The 24,481-nt window shown below is 43.0% G+C and overlaps 1 protein-coding gene across 2 annotated transcripts in view; it reads left to right on the top strand.

Moving 5' to 3' along the window:
- The window catches only part of LOC117386631 (SH3 domain-containing protein 19-like), a 30,293-nt gene extending 6,023 nt beyond the window's left edge, over positions 1-24,270 (top strand). The window contains exons 2-18 of one of the 2 annotated variants that reach the window (XM_033984041.2): positions 3,537-3,573; positions 4,960-5,000; positions 5,719-5,797; positions 6,262-6,391; positions 7,671-7,848; positions 9,535-9,854; positions 10,843-11,533; positions 12,675-12,743; positions 14,661-14,796; positions 15,698-16,157; positions 17,052-17,261; positions 17,714-17,772; positions 18,459-18,694; positions 19,841-19,863; positions 20,310-20,487; positions 20,707-20,795; positions 21,468-24,270. In XM_033984041.2, the coding sequence (XP_033839932.1) occupies positions 3,537-3,573; positions 4,960-5,000; positions 5,719-5,797; positions 6,262-6,391; positions 7,671-7,848; positions 9,535-9,854; positions 10,843-11,533; positions 12,675-12,743; positions 14,661-14,796; positions 15,698-16,157; positions 17,052-17,261; positions 17,714-17,772; positions 18,459-18,694; positions 19,841-19,863; positions 20,310-20,487; positions 20,707-20,795; positions 21,468-21,578 (3,047 nt within the window). In that variant the 3' untranslated portion in view covers positions 21,579-24,270. Of the gene's footprint in view, positions 1-3,536; positions 3,574-4,959; positions 5,001-5,718; positions 5,798-6,261; positions 6,392-7,670; positions 7,849-9,534; positions 9,855-10,842; positions 11,534-12,674; positions 12,756-14,660; positions 14,797-15,697; positions 16,158-17,051; positions 17,262-17,713; positions 17,773-18,458; positions 18,695-19,840; positions 19,864-20,309; positions 20,488-20,706; positions 20,796-21,467 lie in introns of both variants that reach the window. The other variant, XM_055228999.1, reaches the window with a different exon arrangement.
- Positions 24,271-24,481: the final 211 nt, after the last annotated feature.

The following is a 24,481-nucleotide window of genomic DNA, read 5'->3' as shown; positions in this document are numbered from 1 at the left end:
GCTCGTGTCCTAGCTCGTCTCCTAGCTCGTCTCCTAGCTCGTCTCCTAGCTCGTCTCCTAGCTCGTCTCCTAGCTCGTCTCCTCGTCTCCTCGCTCGTCCCCTAGCTCGTCTCCTAGCTCGTCCCCTAGCTCGTCCCCTAGCTCGTCCCCTAGCTCGTCCCCTAGCTCGTCCCCTAGCTCGTCTCCTAGCTCGTCTCCTAGCTCGTGTCCTAGCTCGTGTCCTAGCTCGTGTCCTAGCTCGTCTCCTAGCTCGTGTCCTAGCTCGTCTCCTAGCTCGTCTCCTAGCTCGTCTCCTAGCTCGTCTCCTAGCTCGTCTCCTAGCTCGTGTCCTAGCTCGTGTCCTAGCTCGTCTCCTAGCTCGTCTCCTAGCTCGTGTCCTAGCTCGTGTCCTAGCTCGTCTCCTAGCTCGTCTCCTAGCTCGTCCCCTAGCTCGTCCCCTAGCTCGTCCCCTAGCTCGTCCCCTAGCTCGTGTCCTAGCTCGTCTCCTAGCTCGTCTCCTAGCTCGTGTCCTAGCTCGTGTCCTAGCTCGTCTCCTAGCTCGTCTCCTAGCTCGTCTCCTAGCTCGTGTCCTAGCTCGTCTCCTAGCTCGTGTCCTAGCTCGTGTCCTAGCTCGTGTCCTAGCTCGTCTCCTAGCTCGTCTCCTAGCTCGTCTCCTAGCTCGTTGTGTTTTTGGTGAATCTACAGTCGTTCATGATCGTCTCTAAATCGACTTATGTGGAACTATATTTTTTGGGGTTAATATTTCTCATGTGGACTTTTTATTTTTTGCACAAGTGGGAATAGTTCTGTTTATTTTTTGTCCGTACAGTGAGATTTAAGCCGTAAAAGTTTGAGTAACACGAGACTAAAGTGCTTCATTCTGCAGCTCATGAGTTTTAATAATATTTCAGATTATTCCAGTTTTTGTGTTTTAAATCTGTTTTTTTTTTGTGTCAGTGGAGTAAATTAGACTTGGGTCGTTTTTGGAGTCAGTATTTATCCTTTGTACTAGTGGGAACTTTTTAATTCTTTATTTTTTTCCTGTACTACTATGAAATTTGAGATAAAGTCGGTTGAATAAGTCACTTCTATCGCACACTTTCTATTACGGGTGTGCAAAAATATCTATATATCGCATCATTTCATTTAATAATACAGTATCGATGTTGTGGGCTGATGTATCGATATATCTAAGAGTATTTTATTTATATTTTACCGATTGATTCTGTCACAGCGCTGCGTTTGTGCGTTTGTTCAGAGGATCGACTGTTTTTGATGATTAAAACAGGTTTATTTCATTTTAACGTGGGTTTAACACAGACTTTCCGTGTCACAGTTGTTTTCGTCGTCTGTCGTGGTCGCTCAGAGTCGTTAAACTGCACAAAGTAAACGTGGATGAACAATATCGACCCATGGAACAGTCTGACGTGTGCTTCTAGTTAGAAAAATGCACTTTATGTTCATTCATCTTCAGTAAATATAAGATAAATAAATGATAATGAATGTTTATTTTTTTGTGAAAGCTGATCATGAAGCGTCTCCAAAGCCTTTATTTTTGACTGAATCGTTTGGAAATATATCGTATTGTATCGAAGGTATCGTATCGTGGCCTGTGTATCGTATCAGCTCTACTTTTACTACAAAAGAGCTTCAGTCGATTCATTTATTGCAGCTCATTGTGAAGTTTTTTGGGGATATTTCTCGACTTTATGGTGTTTTTATCGCGTAAATCTGTTTAAATATTATCGTCTGTGTTTTCCTCCGCACTTCAAATTGTGGCCCGTGATCACTGTTGATTTAAAAAGGACAAAGCGCAAATCAAAATGGAGGGACAAAGACGATCTGCGTCAGTCCGGGCTCCGTCTGCGACTTTAAAAAAACTGCTCCGTTTTACGTTCGCTCTGTCGAAAGCTGCTGCTCCTCCTGGACAAACATCTGGAAGTGTTAAACCAGAGGAAAAAACCCTGATGACTCAAGCAGAATCCGGCCTCAGCCAATCACCGCGCTACTTCCTGGTTCCTCTCAGCCAATCCCGGAGCAGCGTGGAAAAAACTGCCTGTCCACTTGGCGATTTTTGTGACACAGAGAGGGTCTAAGCAGAGCGAGAAGAGGGAAAAGTGCAGGAAAACTGAAGGAATTAGAAGGATTTTAAATGTTTTTGGCTCTGGATGCAGCGTTAAACCCATGTGGAGTGAGATAAGGCTGTAAACGGAAGACGACACACGAGGTAGGACGGGGAAAACCGCTTCTGCGTTTGGATTTGGACTAAAAAACATAAGCTTTTTCTTTGTTTACACGTCGTTGAGGTCAGTTCAAAAGTTCTGAAAGTTTTTGCGTCGCGATTAAAGCGTCGTCCGTCATCACTGGGCTGATGTGTGCACTTCGATATTGATGGTTTGCGGTGACATCACGCTGGGATGTTCTGCGTGTGTGTGTGTGTGTGTGTGGCAGAAAGGTCACTGGTTACCATGGTGACGCAGTGCACGCTTCAGCAAACACTGCCAAAAAAAAAAAAAAAAAGTTTAAGATTAAAAAAAAAAAAGCCAAAGTGATTTAAAGAGCATGTTCTCAGGAGTGTTCATGTTTAGGAGTTTGATTTTACACTAAAAGGTGAAAGTGACTGTGGCTAATGCTAATGCTAATGCTAAGGCTCGCTAGCTTGTGACTGTCCTTTTTTTTTCTGTGTATTAGAAAGTTTTGGTTGTTTTTTTGCAGTTTGATGAGATTTGAGCTGAAGGTTTGACAGCTCTAGAACATCCAGAACATCCAGAACACTGCAGCTCAGGTCTAGAACCAGGAAGTACTTCACACACGTGTCCTGTGCTCAGGTCTAGAACCAGGAAGTACTTCACACATGTGTCCTGTGCTCAGGTCTAGAACCGATTGTAAACCGGGACTAAACTGGGACTAAACTGGGACTAAACTGGGACTAAACTGGGACTAAACCAGGACTAAACCAGGACTAAACCAGGACTAAACCAGGACTAAACCAGGACTAAACCGTGTCTAAACCGGGACTAAACCAGGACTGAACCGTGTCTAAACCGGGACTAAACCAGGACTAAACCGTGTCTAAACCGGGACTAAACCAGGACTAAACCGTGTCTAAACCGGGACTGAACCAGGACTAAACCGTGTCTAAACCATGTCTAAACTGGGACTAAACCGGGACTAAACCGGGTCTAAACCAGGACTAAACCAAAACTAAACCAGGACTAAACTGGGTCTAAACCAGGACTAAACTAGGACCAAACATGTTGAATCCTCGTTTGTTTTGTTCAGTTTAAACTTGTCTCACTTCCTGAAGATGTGACTCAGGCCTGGACTTTGACGATGTTTAAATTCAGACTCAAACTGTCCTGTTCATCTGTGACTGTGAGGGTTTTATTCTGTTACTTTCCTGATGATTATTTCCGTTTTAATTTGTTGTATAGTGAGTTTAATGTCTGTCTTTTTCTGTAAAACACTTTGAACTCCTCCTCCTGTGTGTGAACTGTGCCGTACAAACAAACTGTCCTTGAACAAACACCATTTTGACTTTTGTTTTGTCTCCGCAGGACGTCCCGACAGGCGTAAACCGGAGCATCGACACAGGTGAGACACTGTGCAGCTCTGTCTTCATAAAAATAAAACCATATAAGGCACTTCCTGTTTCCTGTTCAGCTTTTAATCGTTGACATTTGTAGAACAGATGCACATTTTTAGGTTTTTACGTCATCTCTCGCGTTTCTAAATTTAGACCAAAGACATAACATCTGCAGAACAACAGAAATAAACGCGCCGTTCAGGGACGACCATTTTAAAGTACACATGGCGTTTAAAGCAACACTGCGTAACTTTGATGTCCCGTTACCATGGAGATGTTTTTGCTCTAGGCCATGTTCATGTTCTCCTCGTCACACACAGACCTGGAGTTGTGTTTTGTTTCACATGTTTAACACAAACAAACCTGCAGATTTAGGCTGAGTTCTTCTCTCAAACTGAAAACACTCTGTTCCACCTTGTGATGTCATCATGTGGTGATACAGGAAGTGCTCCACTGTGTTTTTAAACTCCACCTTCACTAGAATCATCTGGATCATTTCAGTCCTGGAACAACTGACAATCTACAACTGAACTAAAGGGAAAAGGAGCTGTTCACTGGAAAACTCCTCTCCTCCTCTTGTCTCCTCCTCTTGTCTCCTCTCCTCCTCTTGTCTCCTCTCCTCCTCTTGTCTCCTCTCCTCCTCTTTTCTCCTCTTCTCCTCTTTTTTCCTCTCCTCTTTTCCTCGTCTCCTCTTGTCTCCTTGTCTCCTCCCCTCCTCTTGTTTCCTCTTCTCTTTTTTCCTCTCCTCTTTTCCTCTTGTCTTGTCTCCTCTCCTCCTCTTGTCTCCTCCTCCTCTTGTTTCCTCTTCTCCTCTTCTCTTTTTTCCTCTCCTCCTCTTTTCCTCTTGTCTCCTCTCCTCTTGTTTCCTCTTCTCCTCTTTTCTCCTCTTCTCCTCTTTTTTCCTCTTGTCTCCTCTCCTCCTCTTGTCTCCTCTTTGGTCTGACCTGTCCACTTATAAACTCCCACTTGATGACATCACAAGGTGTAACGTCACATTTTGATCTTTGTCGATGTAACAGACGAATAATAAAGTGACTCAAACATGTGAAACAAACACAACTCCAGTGTGTGTTTTTGACATAACCTCATTAAAACCTGGCCTAAAGTTCGGAGGAATCCATTTTGTGAAACTCAGGACCAACACACTTTACATTTCAAACCTTTAAACTCCGTCGGCTGTAAATAAAGAGACACGACTCTGAGCTAAAGACTCCACCGTTTAAACGACGCTGGACTAAATATCTTCAGTCTCCCATGGAAACCAGAGACACAACCAGGTTTAGACATTTAGATCCTTTCACATCCACGAGAAAAGCCATTACCCACCGCCGTGGCGTTAAAACCCCTCGTCTCGTGGCTCGTTTCTTATTTTATTTTGTTTGTTTCTGTTGCAGTCAGGGTCCACTCTCCTCCATACGAGCCGCCATCAAGAGAAGTGAGTACATTTAAAATACTTTCTCAACGTTTTATCGCGTTAACGAGGAGAAATCATCTTTAGACTTGTTTCCTAGTACTGTTTTCTGCACAAATGGTCGTTTTTTTTGGCGTGAGCTCCCCCTGCAGGTGTGGTTTTGTGAGTGCAGTTTGGGTCAGACGCACAGAGACACGCCCCCTTTACGCGTCTTTAGCCCCGACAACGATTTCTTCAGTCGAGTACGTTACGCAAGATCGATTGTGCGCTTCCTCCTCATCGAAACCACGTCTGAAGAGGTTTTAGACGTCATCCGTGCATGTTTGAGTCATCTAGAGATCTCTCCCGGACCGTATTCAACCCTCTTTACTGTTAGCTGCGAGATTCCGTACGAGGCTCCGCCCACAAGCCGACATCACCCACGCTCCCGCACGACAATCCTCCGTAAATAGACAAAAACATGATACAAAACTGCGCACTACGACTTCACAAACCTGATGTGATGTGCGGCTGATTGTGTTGTGATAGTGCTCTGAAGGGGGTGGCGACTTAGCACAGAGAGTAAAGGGAGGAGAGACTCAGAATGTGGAGAAACAAAAGTCAAAACGATAAAAGGAAACACGCAGATCTAAATATGTTATGTGTTTGCAGTTAACGCCCGAAAGACGTTAAAATACGCAAACTTTAATCCGTTTAACGTCGTTTTCTTACGATGTTTTAACCTTGTTTTGTTTTTCGCCAGCGTCCAACAGATCCACGTCCCTGTTGGAAACGCCTCCCCGAGACCGAGACAGAGAGCGGGAACGAGAGCGAGACAGAAGGTACAAACCACACACCGTGTCAAGACGTGGAAATGAAAGCCAATCAAATGAAGCTAACCGAGGCTAGCAGTTATAGCGGCTAATTTAGAGCCGAGTTGCATGTTTGGAATTCCGACCGTGAGTATCATAGCAACCAAAGAGCCAATCAGGAGCGAGGCTGTTGACGGTAACGCCCCTTCACGCCCGGTCCCCGCTAAAACCATCGTTAGCAACGCTGTCAATCAAACCTGTTGCTAACGTTAGCGGGAGCGACCTCCGGGAAAGACGGCGCCTGATTGGTCTGTTTTTAATGTTCATAACTTTATTTACGGACAAAATGGCGACATAAAAACACCGGGGATCCACTTTTACTTGAATATCGTGATTTAAAAAAGTGTAAATTATAACAAAATGATCCACAGAGATGAGAACCATAGAGACACAAGCTGAACAGGACTGATTTAAACTCCAGTCTGTGCTCCTAGACGTCCGGAGATCACCGTCCTCTCTGCGGAGCCCATCTCCTCCTGGTTTCCCGGGGCGGGGATTCCTCCTCCTCCACCTCCTGCGGCTCAGATCTGGGGCTCCTCCCTCAGCTCCTCCCTCGACGTGCAGGTGCGTTTATGTCAGAGAGCCGAAAAGTACTCGAGTAAGAGTGAAAAAAAGTATTTGGGGAAAGTACAACTCGAGTCAGAGGAACTTAAAGAGAAACTGTCGGGACAAAACATCTGATTTATAAAAAAACATGAAATAATGAACCAAATGTGTTATTTTCAGACACAAAAATGATCCAAACTAAGTCACATCTGAAGGAGACACTGTTCAATTGAAGTCATTTTTATTTCAAACTCGTGGTACTTTTTTTAAAAACAGATGAGGACAGTGACAAACGGTAACATTTACGTTTTAAAAAGGAGCTCACCAGTGTCTCACGTCGACTGAAGCGACTGCACTGAACCTTATGTTTGTGAGTGACGTCGTTTTCGGGCTTATTCAGGCGCAAATAAAACTGTACAATAAAAAAAAGAACATCCAGGAGCATGTAGAGGGTTAATACGAATATATAAGACTAACATGAGACAGACGCAGGGACAGAGAGAGAGAGGACAGTTTATCAAAAAAACAAAAAATAGACTAAAAAAACTAAAAAAAACCCTCAGAATAACCAAATAAATAAATTTAAAAAAACAACTCAATATAACAAAATATATAATAAATCAACTCAAAATAACTAAAAAAAAAGAAAAAAAACCTCAAAATAGCCAAAAAAATATAAAACAAAAAAAAACAACAACTCAATATAACAAAATATAAAATAAATCAACTCAAAATAACTGAAAAAAAACAACAAAAACTCAAAATAACCAAAAAATGAAGAAAATAAACTAAAAATTTAATAAACTCAAATTAACTCAAACGTAAAAAAACAACTCAAAATAAACAACTCGACTAAAAAAAAAAACCTAAAAAAAAAATTAAAATAAAAATTAAAATAACAAAAAAAAATGAACTCAATATAACACAATATAAATTAAATCAACTCAAAATAACTAAAAAAACAAATCAAAAACTCAAAATAACTAAAACAAAAAAACAAAACAAAAACAACTCAAAAAAAAAAAAAAAAAAAAAAAGAACATCCAGGATCATATAGAGGGTTAATACGAACACTTAAGACCAAAATGAGTCTGACAGACACAGGGACAGAGAGAGGACACAGTTTATCAATAGAAAGTGAATTGGAGCCGATGGAGCAGGAAGTGCACCATGATCACTTCCTGTTTGTAGCGCGGCGTCTAGCATGTTAGCTAAGTCCATATAAACAGTCTGTGTATATAAATAAAGTGAACTGAAGTCCAGACTTTAAATAAACATTTCCTGGTCTCGTCTGCAGCCTCCTCCGTCGTACGAGGAGGTCATCCGCGAGAAGAACCAGGAGCAAGTGATCGTCCCGGCCGCCGCAGCTCGTCCTCCGCCTCTGTCTTCATCTCCACAACAGTCCGTTTGTACCACAACCATCGCCACGCAGACGGACGCCGGACCCGCACCGGACGCACAAACGGACACGCAAGGTAATGCAATGGAAAACCACTTCAGACACATCAAAACAACAACATCTGCAGCTTTTTACCGTCTAAAAACACGTCACAAATCAAACGTGTACGGTCAAAACCAGACTTAGAGAGACTTATCACAGTACGGCTCTGCTCTCATCACGTCGAACAGTAGTTTTTGCGTTTTTATGATCAACATCAGACGGAAAACATCCAAAATGACACAACAAGAACAGAACACAAACACACACTCACCTGAAGGATCATGATGAACACCAGACTAATACGGTGTTTGACCTTTCACCTTCAGAACTGACTTAATTCTACGTGGCTTTGATTCAAGGAGCTGATTCTTTACAAATGTTGGTCCATATTGAGGAGCATCTTGCAGTTGATGGAGATTCACCACGTCCCAAAGATGCTCTATAGGGTTGAGATCTGGTGACTGTGGGGCCAGTGTAGTTCAGTGAAATCATCGTCATGTTCAAGAAACCAGTTTGAAATGATCTGAGCTTTATGACATGGAGCATTATCCTGCTGGACGTAGAGGAGGAGGATGGAACATGGTGGTCATGAAGGGATGGACATGGTCAGAAACAATGTTCAGGTCGTCCGTGGCATTTAAACGATGCCCAATTGGCACTAAGGGACCTAAAGTGTGCCAAGAAAACATCCCCCACACCATTACACCACCACCACCACCTGCACAGTGGGAACAAGGCCTGATGGATCCATGTTCTCATTCTGTTTACGCCAAATTCTGACTCTACCATTTGAATGTCTCAACAGAAATCCAGACTCATCAAACCAGGCAACATTTTTCCAGTCTTCATCTGTCCAATTTTGTTGAGCTCGTGCAAATTGTAGCCTCTTTTTCCTATTTGTAGTGGAGATGAGTGGTACCCGGTGGGGTCTTCTGCTGTTGTAGACCATCCGCCTCAAGGTTGTGCATGTTGTGGTTATTTCAGTCAACGTTGCTCTTCTATCAGCTTGAATCACTCGGCCCATTCTCCTCTGACCTCTAGCATCAACAAGGCATTTTTGCCCACAGGACTGACACATACTGGATGTTTTTCCCTTTTCACACCATTCTTTGTAAACTCTAGAAATGGTTGTGCGTGAAAATCCCAGTAACTGAGCAGATTGTGAAATACTCAGACCGGCCCGTCTGGCACCAACAACCAGGCCACGCTCAAAATGGCTTAAATCACCTTTTTTTCCTCATTCGGACATTCAGTTTGGAGTTCAGGAGATTGTCTTGACCAGGACCACACCCCTAAATGCACTGAAACAACTGCCATGTGATTGGTCGATTAGATAATTGCATAATCCTAATCCTAATAATCCTTTAGGTGAGTGTGTAAGGAGAAGATATTTGGAATTCTAGTCATTTTTTCCTAGTTTGTTTGATTTTAATGAGCTCCAGTTGGGGACAGAGGGCTTACATTTACAGTATAAAATCAGATCTGAAGTTGTGCTCAAGTCTCGCCCTAATAAGGTACTTTTCTAGCCACAGCTGCCCTGGAACAGACTGACAGAAGCGAGGCTGTCGGTCTGTGCCCTGATGCAAGAGAAAGTTACTCGTATAAAACGTAAAAAAATACATTTGAGATTATGGAATTCTCGCGCCTGTTTTGAGTTGGAAGTATTGAGTCTGTTGTTGTTCTACATTTTTAACGTGACATTTCTGTTCCTCTGTCGTAGTCCGGAGACCGCTGCGACCCCCGAGACCGTCCGCGCCAAACTCCACGTCCAAACCTCCGAAAAACGCCAACACTGTGGACCGATTATTTGATCTTTTACCGAACGGTGACTCTACTCCTTCCATATCCACCCAAACTCCACCTTTCACCTCCTCTGCGGCTGAAACGGACCACTCGGAGGCCGTACGGCAGCGTCCCAGGCCCCGCCCACGATCCAAAATCAACCTTCAGCCAGTCAGAGACGAGGTCAAAGTTCAGACGCTGGTCAAACTCCGAGAGGACGGACTGAAGACGCTCGCGGCGCGGAGAGCTAACGAGCAGGTACATTTACCATTTAAACATGTTTAACACAAACAAACCTGCACATTCAGACTGAAAACACTCTGTTCCACCTTGTGATGTCATCATGTGGTGATACAGGAAGTGCTCCACTGTGTTTTTAAACTCCACCTTCACTAGAATCATCTGGATCATTTCAGTCCTGGAACAACTGACAATCTACAACTGAACTAAAGGGAAAAGGAGGAGTTCACTGGAAAACTCCTCTACTCCTCTTGTCTCCTCTTCTCTCCTCTTGTCTCCTCCCTTCCTCTTGTCTCCTCTTCTCCTCTCCTCCTCCTGTCTCCTCTTCTTCTCCTCTCCTCCTCTTGTCTCCTCTCCTCCTCTTCTTCTCCTCTCCTCCTCTTGTCTCCTCTCCTCCTCCTGTCTCCTCTTCTTCTCCTCTCCTCCTCTTGTCTCCTCTCTTCTTGTCTCCTCTTCTCTCCTCCTCTTGTCTCCTCCCTTCCTCTTGTCTCCTCTTCTTCTCCTCTCCTTCTCCTCTCCTCTTGTCTCCTCTCCTCCTCTTCTTCTCCTCTCCTCCTCTTGTCTCCTCTCCTCCTCTTGTCTCCTCCTCTCCTCCTCCTGTCTCCTCTTCTTCTCCTCTCCTCCTCTTTTCTCCTCTCCTCTTCTTGTCTCCTCTTCTCTCCTCCTCTTGTCTCCTCCCTTCCTCCTGTCTCCTCTTCTTCTCCTCTCCTCCTCTTGTCTCCTCTCCTCCTCTTCTTCTCCTCTCCTCCTCTTGTCTCCTCCTCTCCTCCTCTTGTCTCCTCTTCTCCTCTCCTCTCCTCCTCTTGTCTCCTCTTCTCTCCTCTCCTCCTCCTGTCTCTTCCTCTTGTCTCCTTTCCTTCTCTCATCTCTCCTCCTCTCTCTTTACTCTGACCTGTTCACTTAAAAACTTCCACTTGATGACATCACCAGGTGGAACAGAGCGTTTTGCGTTGAACAGAGCCTTTCAAACCGTCTTTACTCTGTTTTTAACGTGTTTGTTTCACAGACGTCAGACCAGGAGGTGCTCGGCGGGACGTACCTGCAGGAGCTCCTCGACGCCTTTAGCTCAGACGACTGGGGTTTCCCGGAGCAACGCAGCGCCAGCCAATCAGAGAGCGAGGACGAGTCGAACCAGGAAGTAACTGAACGAGACGAGGAAGACGACATGGCCACTCTAAGGGCACGGATCCAAGCGTTTGAACAAATGCATGATGGGAATTTTGAAGAAACAAGAACTGACCCTTGTGCTCTGCCGAAGCCGCGTCCGGAGCCTAAACCGCGACCAAGGCTACCGCAAAATAAACCCACCGTCTCGCCAAAACCGAAAAATATCACAAGTTCTGGTGACGTTTTAAACTCGGGAGATTGCAAAGGATTCTGGGAAGATGGCGGTGAGAGCGTTGACAAATCAGAGCAAAGCGAAACATCTGAAAAGCCGCTGTTGGCTCCCAAACCAGAGTCAAACGCAGATAACGCCGCACCCGTCCCGTTACCGAGACCCAGTCCTCCTCTGTCCCAACCCAGACTGCCTCCCAGACCCTCCATCGCGCCCAGGAGTAAGCCCGGAGGAGCGCCCCAGGAACGAGGCTCGACCGCGGGGCCGACGACGCCACCGCTGCCCCCGAGACCCGCGGTGGACATCAGGGTCAGAGCCAAGATGGAGGCGGCGAACGGAGACGAGACCGCAGCCAAAACTGGTGATTCAACTGCAATTCAACTGTCTGCTTAGTGAGAACAGAAAACACTCTGTTCCACCTTGTGATGTCATCATGTGGTGATACAGGAAGTGCTCCACTGTGTTTTTAAACTCCACCTTCACTAGAATCATCTGGATCATTTCAGTCCTGGAACAACTGACAATCTACAACTGAACTAAAGGGAAAAGGAGGAGTTCACTGGAAAACTCCTCTCCTCCTCCTGTCTCCTCTCCTCCTCTTGTCTCCTCCTCTTGTCTCTTCTCCTTCTCTTGTCTCCTCTCCTCCTCTTGTCTCCTCTCCTCCTCTTGTCTCCTCTCCTCCTCTTGTCTCCTCCTCTTGTCTCCTCTCCTCCTTTTGTCTCCTCTCCTCCTCTTGTCTCCTCTCCTTCTCTTCTCCTCCTCTTGTCTTCTCTTCTCCTCCTCTTGTCTCCTCTTCTCCTCTTCTTGTCTCCTCTCCTCCTCTTGTCTCCTCTCCTCCTCTTGTCTCCTCCTGTTGTCTCCTCTTCTCCTCCTCTTGTCTCCTCTTCTCCTCCTCTTATCTCCTCTCCTCCTCCTGTCTCCTCTCCTCCTCTTCTCCTCCTCTTGTCTCCTCTCCTCCTCTTTTCTTGTCTCCTCTCCTCCTCTTTTTTCCTCTCCTCCTCTTTTGCTCTTGTCTCCTCTCCTCCTCTTGTCTCATCTTGTCTCCTCTTTAGTCTGACCTGTTCACTTATAAACTCCCACTTGATGACATCACAAGGTGTAACGTCACATTTTGATCTTTGTCGATGTAACAGACGAATAATAAAGTGACTCAAACATGTGAATGAAACAAACACAACTCCAGTGTGTGTTTGTGACAGAACCTCATTATAACATGGATTTAAATTTAAAACTCACTGTCAAATCCAAATCGTGATAGAAAAGTTCTTTTATGACGTTACGAAATGGAGCAAAGCATCATGGTCTATGTAGTTCTGTATTTATGTAGTTCTGTTGACCTAATGCTGCAGCAAAACGACGCATTTAAGCAAAGAAACGTATAATTTGTCAGACTGTGAGACCTTCGACACGATATCAGGACATTTCTGTTTCTGTTTCCTCTTTTAATAAACACTGACTCTGAAACTAAACATTATCGTCTTTTCACCGTTTTATCATTTCAGTGAAAGGTGGAAACCCTCGTCCGGACGTGCCCACAAAACCGACGTCAGTCACCTGTCGACGGTCCAGCGGTGAGGACCAGGGTTTGTAATCGTGCATGTATGTCTGTGGCGGAATGTTCAGCGGTTACCATGGTGACGCAACACGCACACATTCGCTTTAAGATCGTCTGAAAACACAAGCAAAAAAATACAAAATGGATGTGAACAGCACATTTCATCGTCCTGTTTAGGAGTTTGATTTTACACAAAAAGGTGACTGGCTAATGCTAATCCTAATGCTAATGCTAATGCTAGCTTGTGACTGTGATTTTATGTGAGAAAGACTCGGCTCAGCTCATCTGTTGTAGTTCCAAATATGCCAGGTCTTTATTGTCAGATTGTGTTAAAATAAAGCTCAGATTCAAGTCTTGAACAAATCCTTAGACCACACGTGTCAAACTCGAGGTCCGCGGGCTAAATGTGGCCCTCCGCGTCATTTTATGTGGCCCTCAAAAAGGTACGATGGTCTTAAAATGTCATTTTATCAGGAGACACGCGACATCTTTGCAAATGCCTATGTAATATTTGTAACGTGAAGAAGTAATAAATACAGAAACAGTTAATTAACAATTTTAAAAAGTAGTTGCATTTATTTGACATTTGGCCCTTTGACGGCAGCCATTTTGCGTTCGGTGAAAATGTGTTTGACGCCCCTGCCTTAGACGGAGCAGTGCCTACAGTTAGCATCACACCTCAGGGAGCGTTTTTGGTTATTTTGAGCTGTGAAAGTCTGAATTATGAACTTCTACGGCTCATTACAGACACAAACTAAATACTTAAGTGCTGTATTCTGTTATTGTGTTTTATTGTGCAGTTAGAACGCTCTTTTGAGATATTTCTTCTATGTTTTGGCTTGAGTGTGATCGTTTATCGTCTGTATTTAAACAGAACGTGCGTGTTGTGGTGCCGGGCCTGTGTGTTGTACGGTTTTCCTCAGTTTGGCGGCGGTGGGCGACTCTGACGCGCAGCAGAGAGACTGATTGTGCGTCGCAGAATGGGGCTGTTGTGTAGAGTCACAGATACAGGAGCTCTCTGAGTCAGTGTGTTTTTTCATTCAGTAAATTCCCAGGATGCAACTGGGTCAGTGGGTGAATGCTGCTGTTTGTAACTTTCAAAACATGATTTTTTCCCCCTCTGTTTAAAAGTATATCTTGTGATTTATTTAAAGAGGGGGTATTTACTTCTGTGGGGTATTAAAGGGGAGGTATTTACTTCTACGGGGTATTAAAGAGGAGGTATTTACTTCTGTGGGGTATTTACTTCTGTGGGGTATTAAAGAGGAGGTATTTACTTCTACGGGGTATTAAAGAGGAGGTATTTACTTGTATGGGGTATTAAAGAGGAGGTATTTACTTCTACGGGGTATTAAAGAGGAGGTATTTACCTCTGTGGGGTATTAAAGAGGAGGTATTTACTTCTGTGGGGTATTAAAGAGGAGGTATTTACTTGTATGGAGTATTAAAGAGGAGGTATTTACTTGTATGGGGTATTAAAGAGGAGGTATTTACTTCTACGGGGTATTAAAGAGGAGGTATTTACCTCTGTGGGGTATTAAAGAGGAGGTATTTACTTCTGTGGGGTATTAAAGAGGAGGTATTTACTTCTACGGGGTATTAAAAAGGAGGTATTTACTTCTGTGGGGTATTAAAGAGGAGGTATTTACTTGTATGGAGTATTAAAGAGGGAGTATTTACTTCTCTACCTCCTCTTTAATACCCCAAAGAAGTAAATACCTCCTCTTTAATACCCCACAGAAGTAAATACCTCCTCTTTAATACCCCACAGAAGTGAATACCTCTTCTTTAATACCCCACAGAGGTAAATACCTCCTCTTTAATACCCCACAGGAGTAAATACCTCTTCTTTAATAACATGTAGTACAGTCAGATTAAATATCAAAGCTGATCTGACTCAAACATAATCTGACTTCTCTTTCCTCTTCTTCAGCTCCAAACCTGGTCTCAAACTTTACCCCGTGCCCAGACTCTGGTCCTGTCCCCAGTCGACCCTCGGGACCCCCCAGACCTGCCCTGAGGAAGTCCACGTCCGTCCAGAGCAGCGCGGAGCCTCCTCTCCCTCCACGGTAAAACACACAGACGTCTTAAAGTGTGTGTCACAGGTCGGATACTCATTTTAATAAAACACAGTAAAGATTGTTAAAATGAAGATTTGACAAAAAAATCTAAACTTTTTTTTCCTGGTTTGGCAGTTTTTTAGGTGTTAGATTTTGTGGCGTCGCCGGTGTGGTGTCGCCAGTGTGATGTCACCGGTGTGATGTCGCTCGTGTGATGTGTTGTGGAATTTCATATAGTAAAAAATGTAAAAATACAAAATGACAGGTTGTCTTGAATCAAAATGTCTGGTTTATTGAGTCGATTGTGCACAATCGTCAAAGAGCTGGTGTCCCTGACAGAGTCTCACCTTCAGCTCAAATGAACAGTTTATTTATACCATCAAAACAATCGTACCAGTTTAGTCTAGACAAAGTGAGTGGAGGCCGCCAGACGCACAAACAAGAGATACACCCGAGCAAAACGACAGATGGTTTTACAAAGGTTAAACAGATCCATAACAAGTAAAGGTTTAAAGTCAAGAAAGCCACAACAGATGTCACCGGCGTGATGTCATCAGCGGGGACTTGTCTACTTTCTGTAATTTTCAACATATTTTTCAACTTTTCTTCACAAACTGCTTTTTGATTGGTCTAAAACTATATATACTATATATATATATATATTATTTTTTTTTTATTTACAGTTATATTATTATCTCTCCAAGTAAAGTAGGAATGACAGACTTGTCAGAACTTGTCAACACTTTAAAATCAATAAAATCTCAAGCTGCAGTTTTTGAAGTATCATCATTTTCTCCACAAACATCTTTTTTGCCTTTTTCTTTCTTTGATAAACTTAATTTTGTTTAATTCTTCTCTTTACTTCTCTGTATTCTGTCTATTATTTCATTGTTTTATTTTATTTTTCCAGACCAACAGGCGTCAAACTCCTCCCCCTCCGTCCTCCACCAATCAAATCCTTTCCCGGGCGCCCGCCTCCACCGAGTGTCAACACAAACTCCAACCCCCCGCCATCTTTGACCAAAAGCCCCTCCTCCCCATCACTACTGAGTGACGCTTTAGTCTCCACCAATCAGACGCAAGGAGTCGCAACATCGACCAATCAGACGCAAGGAGTCGCACCATCGACCAATCAGACGCAAGGAGTCGCACCATCGACCAATCAGACACAAGGAGTCGCAACATCGACCAATCAGACGCAAGGAGTCGCAACATCGACCAATCAGACACAAGGAGTCGCAACATCGACCAATCAGACACAAGGAGTCACAACATCCACCAATCAGACGCAGGGTCAAAGGGCGTCAAAGAAAAGACCCCCTCTGCCTCCTCGACCTAAACCGGGGCATCCTCTTTACAACAGCGACACGGTGAGAAACATTTAAATGAGATTAGGATGAAGGTCGTTTATTTATTTATTATTTTTTTGCCTTAGATTTATCTTCAAATACGGCAAAAAGTAAAAGTACGAAAACAAACTCAACATGATTTAAATCCTGCAGAAAAAAACAGGACTGAGCAAAAAGAAAAGAAACATAGATACAAATGAACCAGGTCTAAACCGGGACTGAACCAGGACTGAACCAGGACTAAACCAGGACTAAACCAGGTCTAAACCAGGTCTAAACCAGGTCTAAACTGGGACTGAACCAGGACTGAACCAGGACTGAACCAGGTCTGAACCAGGTCTAAACCAGGACTGAACCAGGACTAAACCAGGACTGAACCAGGACTGAACCAGGACTGAACCAGGACTGAACCAGGACTGAACCAGGACTAAACCAGGACTAAACCAGGACTGAACCAGGACTGAACCAGGACTGAACCAGGACTGAACCAGGACTGAACCAGGACTGAACCAGGTCTAAAACTGGTCTAAACCAGGTCTAAACCAGGACTAAACCAGGACTGAACCAGGACTGAACCAAGACTGAACCAGGACTGAACCAGGACTGAATCAGGTCTAAAACTGGTCTAAACCAGGTCTGAACCAGGACTAAACCAGGACTAAAACTGGTCTAAAACTGGTCTAAACCAGGTCTAAACCGGGTCTAAACCGGGTCTAAACCAGGACTGAACCAGGTCTAAAACTGGTCTAAACCAGGTCTAAACCAGGTCTAAACCAGGTCTAAACCAGGTCTAAACCAGGTCTAAACCAGGTCTAAACCAGGTCTAAACCAGGTCTAAACCAGGTCTAAACCAGGACTTAACCCCTGATTTGAACCCGGTCCACTGATGTTTGGACGTCTCTTGTCACTTTGCAGAAACAGGAAGTGCTGATTGTCATGGATGACCCGAGCCCCGCCCCCTCAGAGCCCAACAGCCAATCAGGCGACAGCTCTGGTCCGGTCTCTGCTCCTGTCACAGACTCCGTGTGCCTCCTGGATTTGGATCTGGAGCCGGATCAGAACCAGGATCCAAACCAGGGTCCAAACCAGACCAAAGCGGCTCTAGAGGGACTTTCACAAACACAGGTGAGAAGTTTATGAACAGGAAACTGAAAAATGATTGAAATGAAAATGACCAACCGCAATTTGGACTGATTCATGTTTGAGTTTAATCTTTAATCCACTATTTTCAAGACGCCATTTTGTCGATCTGCCCCCGTTTAACCTCCACCTGTGACACGCCCCCCTGTGACACGCCCCCCTGTGACACGCCCCCTGTGACACGCCCCCTGTGACACGCCCCCTGTGACACGCCCACTGTGACGCCCGCTCTTCTTTCTCCAGTTTTATTTTCACTCCACTGGACACCACAGTTTATGAACAGAACAGAACTTGTTTGTGGATCATTTTAATATAATTTACACTTTTTAAATCACAATATTCATCTAAAACGACGTCATAAAACAGAGATGAGAACCATAGAGACACAAGCTCGATAGGACTCAGTATTTTTAACGCTGATTTATTTCATTTTCCAGAACATTCTGTCACTGGACTCGACTGAACAGAAGAAAGAGCCAGAGCCCACAACAATAAGGTTTGTTAAAGACGTGGTTTATGTAAAATAGACTTTTTGTGTTTCTCTCATGTTTGAACATTTTTCCCTCGTCAAAAACACGTCTGAAGATGTTTTAGGCGTCATCCGTGTTTGAGTAATCTAGAGATCTGTCCCAGGCCTCTTTAATACGCCATAGAATTAAATACCTCCCCTTTAATACCCCACAGCAGTAAATACCTCCCCTTTAATATTCTTTCTTTCCTCACCATGTTGTTATTCTAGATCTGATATAGATCGAGAGCACTCTAAAGCTCGCCTCTGCACAGATCTGACCTGTGACTTGGCCTGATGGTGTTACCTTTGGCTTTTGTCCATGTAGGTCTTTGTCTTTAATGTTCCAGAGTGTGGCATTAAACCTCTCATCTGAGAAAGTGACACCTTTAAGGAACAATTAGTGTCTGTTTCAGTTTTATTTTATTTTTTTAAATCTTCTCTTGTTTCAGTGTTTTGTTTTGCGTTTCAGTGTTTTGTTTTGCGTTTCAGTGTATTGTTTTGTGTTTCAGTGTTTTGTTTTGTGTTTCAGTGTTTTGTTTTGTGTTTCAGTGTTTTGTTTTGTGTTTCAGTGTTTTGTTTTGCGTTTCAGTGTTTTGTTTTGCGTTTCAGTGTTTTGTTTTTTGCGTTTCAGTGTTTTGTTTTGCGTTTCAGTGTTTTGTTTTGCGTTTCAGCGGCCCTCGTTGCGTCGCTTCCTTCGATTACTCGGCCGTGGAGGAGGACGAGCTCACCTTCTCCCGCGGTGATGTCATAGCCCTCCTGGACGTAATTGGAGGAGATCCGGACTGGGGGCGGGGCCAGCTGCACGGACGAATAGGAATCTTCCCTTTGAACTTCACACAGACGGTGGAGCCTCTGCCGACGGCGCCACCTCCTGGACAAACGGACAAAACTCCACCGGAGAAAACTGGTAAAAAACTGCACCTGATTTTCACCGTCGCATGAAAAACGATTTTATTTTAAACAATTTCTCCTGGTCCAGTTTTATTCCTCACTTTCTTATGTCGTTCAGAACGTTCTAATTACTCACCAGGATGAGTTCATAGCTGTGTCTGTCCACACTCTGCCTACAGGGGGCAGTATTCAGGACTCGCTCCATTTTTAGTGCTGTCTGAACGTGCAGTTGGTAGAAAAGTGTTGCAACAATCAAAATTTCCCACAATACACCTTTAAAAGTAGAGCATCAGTGGACACTAGAGCGGTCAGGATGTCCCATGATGCACTGGGAGAGTCGGAACATGATTAAATAAACTGTTGCTAGCATTAGCCGTGTTAGCTCGAGCTGCTAACGGAGCATTTCACGTTTTAAAAAATGAATAATCCAGTCTGTTTACGTGAGTTTGACAAAAACGAGTCCATAAATCCTCTCGTTCCGCTCCAGTCTCATCAGTATTTACAACAGAAATCAAGTTTTATCAGAGTTTCCAAAGTAAACGGTGGATACTTTACATATTTCTGAACATATTTTAGATTCAAATCCTCATTTAGTTGTTTTTTTTCTCTGCTGCATAATTCCATGTCTTAAAAAGTCGTAAACGTAAAGAAAAACTGGACGTGTTTGTCTGTATTAGTCGAATGATGTATCCACTTAAAAAAAAAAAAAAATCTACACAGGTCATTTGATCATTGCGCCCTCTGCTGGAGCCATGTTATTAGGCCCGTCACAATAATCACTACATCGACTTTAAGTATTTTAAAGCTGGAACTGTATATTTTTGAGCTCAGTATTTATCGTGAGTACTTTGTTCTTCACACAAATGGGGAATCGTGTGTGTTTTTGTTTGTGATTTGAGCTGTGGAGGCGAGAATAAGTCATTTTTTTTGTCTAATTACTGACACGTCTAGTGGTTCACTGGGATTATCTTGTATTTAAATCTGAAGTAGAAGCATAAATCTTTTTCAGTATTATCGTTCATCGTGATATTTCTTGCTTCTAAATGTGTTAAAACAGATTTATATGTTTAAAACCTCCAGGTTAATCTGTATAAAACAACAAACCTAATGTGTGCAGTTCATTTTAAATCAGATGTTTAATAATGTGTTTTGTTTTTACCAGGACCTGCGTCACACGGGTCTACGGTAAGACTTCACTCTGTTTTAAAGACACATTATGTAACTTTTCTAGCGACGGGTCTGCCACTTGCTTGTCTCTGTTGAGCAGTTACTGTGTAGAACACTCCACACTGATGACACTTATTTTTCTTTCTCCCTCCTTTCTGTCTTGCTTCCTCTTTCCCTCCCTCCCTTCCATCCTTCCTCTCTTCCTACCTTCCTTCCTTCTTCTTTTCCTGCCTCCCTTCCTTCTTCTCTTCCTGTCTCCCTTCCTTCCCTTCCTCCCTCTCTTCCTTCCTCTCTCTCTCCCTCCCTCCCTGTCTTCCTTCCTCTTTCCCTCCCTCCCTTCCATCCTCCCTTCCTTCTTCTCTTCCTGCCTCCCTTCCCTTCCTCCCTCTCTTCCTTCCTCTCTCACCCTCCCTCCCTCTCTTCCTTCCTCCCTCCCTCCCTCCCTCCTTCCCTCCCTCCTTCAGTCGGAGGAGTGGGCCGTGGCCGTGTTTGACTTCCCTGGTCAAACTGCAGAGGACCTGTGTTTCCAGAAGGGGGCGATGATCAGAGTGCTGGAGCGAGTGGACGCTGAGTGGAGGAGAGGAAGAGTGGAGGACAGAGAGGGACTGTATCCTGCAGCGTTCACACAACCAGCCACTAAAGGTGTGTGTGTGAGTGTGTGTGTCTGTCTGTCTGTGGGGGTGTGTTTGTGTCTGTGTCTGTGTGTGTGTGTCTGTCGGGGTGTGAGTGGGGGTGTGTCTGTGTGTGTGTGTGTGTGTAATGAGTCAAAGATGTTAATTCCTTAAATCTTCGATACAGTGACATTTGTTTTTGTTGATGACCTCATTGTTTTTGTTGATGACCTCACTGTTTTGTCGACAGCTCAGCCAATCACAGCGCAGCATTCAGACGCCAAAGCCACGGCCCTGTTTGACTTCACAGCCGAGAACGACGACGAACTCACACTAAAGGTACAACATTTAAAACATTTTAAACACTTTAAAACACTTTAAACAAAGACTTTAATGAAATGTTACTTTAATACTAAACTCACAGAAACATAAACTTTAACCCTTTAACGCATTTTTATAACGTAAGATCAAAAGATTTTTAAGATTTTAATCAAAAGTTCAGTTTTCTCAGTCTGGCCATTTTTTTTTAGGTTTAAAATTTTACTTCCTGGTTGGAGATCATGACATCACACTCGTAACTGTTACCTAGCAACCGTGTGGTACACTGGTCCAACACTCCTCTAGTGTCACACAAAGTAATATTTGAGGAACAAAAATTTCAGAAAACACTTTTATTTTTGTTGGAATCATTTTTAAAGTGTCAAGAAAATGTGTTGTTTTTTTGTTTTGTTTTTTAATTTGCCAAACTTTTGGACTGAATTCTTCCAGTGTGATGTCATCAATGTGGGACTCTAAATAAAAAATAAATAATAACATAAAATAAAAAAGACTCTAAATAAAACTCTACTTTCTGTCATTTCCAACACTGTTTTTTTTTTTTTTCACAAACTGCTTGTTTTGTGTAAAATTATATTTCATTTTTAAACAGTTTTTTCCTCCAACTTAACTCAAAATGAGAGAATCTTTAAAACCTTTTAAAAACACTCTTTAACTTGTTTCTGTCCGTTTTAGGTCGGGGACATTCTGACCCAAGTCGAGCCCGTGGACGAGCAGTGGATTATGGGAGTTGTAGGCGATAAACGAGGAATAGTCCCTAAAAACTACATTTCCCAGCTCACATGACTTCCTGTTTCTCCATTTTCAACCACGAGCCGCTCGACTTCGCGTTGACGCTACACAAACTCGGAGCTTTGAAACGGCTTAAAAGAAAAAAAAATGGAAACTCCTGCTAGATTTTTGTCACTTTATTCAAAAACCTTTCTATCTGACATTTTTAACATCGTTTTTGTCTGTTTTTTATCAACACTCGGCGTTCAAAAGGTACCTGTTAGAAGGAAACAGCTGAAATACGTTTATTCTACATTTTTACCGTCTATAAATGAAATAGTTGTGTTTTTCATGTTTTAAACAGTTTGTAAAAGGTCAGTGAGGAGAAACTTTGGACCAAACTGCATTCAGAGCATCTTAATTCCATCTAATTCCCAACTAGCATGCTAACAGTACACGTCCTGATGCTCGGACATTAAAAAGCTTTATCATTAGACACGTTTAGCTCAAATCCAGGGGGAAAAATTTGGTTGATTATGTTTCCTTGGCTTTTCAGAATCCTTTTTTTTTGTGCTACATTGAATTAACGCTGCTCAAAACTGAAAATTCGGAAAGGCACCTGCAAAAAGGAAACTTGGGAAATGGTTGTTCATTTTTGTGTCTGTTTTTTAAGGGATTTATTTGGGACCAAAACTTGGATTTTTACTTCCGTCCTATATTTTTCAACACTACACGGGCTTGGAATTAAACATCTCACAATGAAATTTAAAGTTCTTTTTGACACTGACACATTCCTGATGCGTTTGTGGATACTTGGTCAGATAACGTTTCAATGGGAATATTTGTTGGACCAAACATTTCACATTTTTAACTGGATTTCTTCAACTTTCAGCTACAGACGACAAGGAAGTGTTCACGTTTAAAGACTGTCACGTTAATGTTGTTGCTGATGCTGCATTTTCGCTCTAATTTTGATCGGATTTGACCAAATAATGGATTTTTCCCTTTGTTATTGCTAAAATCGTTTGATTTATGGATTACTGCAATAGTCTGTTTATATAAATGGACATAGCTAACCTGCTAGCCGCCGCCGTGCTCCAAACAGGAAGTGATCATGGGCGCACTTCCTGCTCCATCGACTCGTCATTTTGGTCTTAAATGTTCGTATTAACCCTCTACATGATCCTGGGGTTTTTATTTCACTATTGTGTCTGTAAATCAAGATCTGAACATTAATAACAGACAAATCAGGCGGCTTCTTTCCTTAAGGTCGCTACTGCTAGCGTTAGCAACACTGTCAATCAAACCTGTTTCTAAGGCGGGAGTGGGCGTTACCTTCAACAGTCTCGCTCCTGATTGACTCTTTGATTTGGCGCTTGGATTTCCAAATATGGCCGCCGGTTGCAGGTTAGCCGCTATAACTGCTAGCCTCTACGCGCTTCGTTTTGTTGAACTGAACGCTTTCGGTGACGCCGCTTCTTTAAACGGTCTGTGTTTACGTCTGAACTGAAGCTTTTTAAGGTCCTGTACCTGATATTGAACCACGACTTGAGAACGTGTTATAGTTTGATCGTTTAGCTCCGCCCACTTGGTCCTTTCTGCCGCGGTGATCTCGCGTCGTGACACAGAAACAACTGTCTGGAATAGCGTAAAGCGGTTGTTTCCTTATGGTTCTCGAGTCTCTACTAAGAATCGTGGAAAGCGTTTGCATTTTCAAGAGTGACAAAATAATATAAATCTTACCGTATGCTAACACGCTTCTGTGTCAGGTACTAAAACCAGGTACAGGCCCTTTAAAGGATTGCTCAGTACATGGCGACGCGCTAGCTAGCTCACGCCGTCTCAAAGCTAACAGTCAGTTTTATTAAAATCAGAAAACATAAAATAGAAATTCAAATTAATTAAAATGTAGAATACTTCATTAGTTCATTATGCCTCAAAATTAGCATTAGCGTTAGCGTTGATCACTAGAGGACACTTCTGCGTTCAACTTGTTTTCAGTGACGTTCCTTTCCACTGTCTGACTCTAACCTCTGACCTCTGACCCCTAAACCACCTGCCGCTCCCTGTCCACTCCCTCATCTTTAAATATTTATTCACTTTAGCGTGACTTGGACGAAACCTCCTTTAGATAAAACTGGACAGGAAGTAGTGACGCTAACAGTGAGGTAGAGGGCGCCGTTGTGCACAGAGCTCATTATCTTCTCTATATTCCACAGTACAGATATTATTCTTGCGTCACCATAGCAACATAAACTTTAAATAGCTGTATTTGTTTTTTTAAGTCACAAAATGAAACACTATTAGAACGAGACGCACATAAAGACGCTTTTAACACTATTTGCAAAAAAAAAAAAAGCGCATACTGTATTTTATATTTGTCGCCCCTCAGTGGTCAGGAGTGGGATTACGAGCTTGTTTGTGAATAAGCAGTTCTCTGGTACATTTTAATTTGTTTTCACAGTTCAAAGCGTAAATTTCAAATGTTTTCCATAATTGGGCGTAACATTTGTGTAAAGATTTTGTCTCAGGTTGGTTCCCTGTATTTGAACAGTATTTTGGAAGTTTAAAGTGAATCATTTGCTCACATTTCAGTTTGGAGTTGACAAAATGTACTTCTCAAAACACTAAGTCAAACCATTTCACTGTTTTATTTAAATTAGAATAAAAATATTTGTTGTTGTTTTGTTGAGACATGAAAACACGTTTTAAAAACACTGTAGATATGTCGCCAAACTTTACTGCAAATAAAATGTTCCGCAATGTGTTTTACTTCATATTCTTCAGTGTTGTATAAGACGAGACTGGAATGTTCCACAGTGACATGAAACAAAACCTGCATTGAATTTATTGCAAGGTAATAGAAGAAAAGCAATATTCTAGGTATTTACATCGTTAAAAAAATCCCCAAAACACGCATCTTTCTGTGACTGGGGTCCCCTTTTCACAGACCTGACTTGTAACTTGGTCTGATGATG

The sequence above is a fragment of the Periophthalmus magnuspinnatus genome, chromosome 18 (genome assembly GCF_009829125.3).
Source record: "Periophthalmus magnuspinnatus isolate fPerMag1 chromosome 18, fPerMag1.2.pri, whole genome shotgun sequence".
Taxonomy (NCBI): domain Eukaryota; kingdom Metazoa; phylum Chordata; class Actinopteri; order Gobiiformes; family Gobiidae; genus Periophthalmus; species Periophthalmus magnuspinnatus.
Note: the sequence above shows the minus strand (reverse complement) of the source record. Positions and strands in the feature narration are given on the sequence as shown.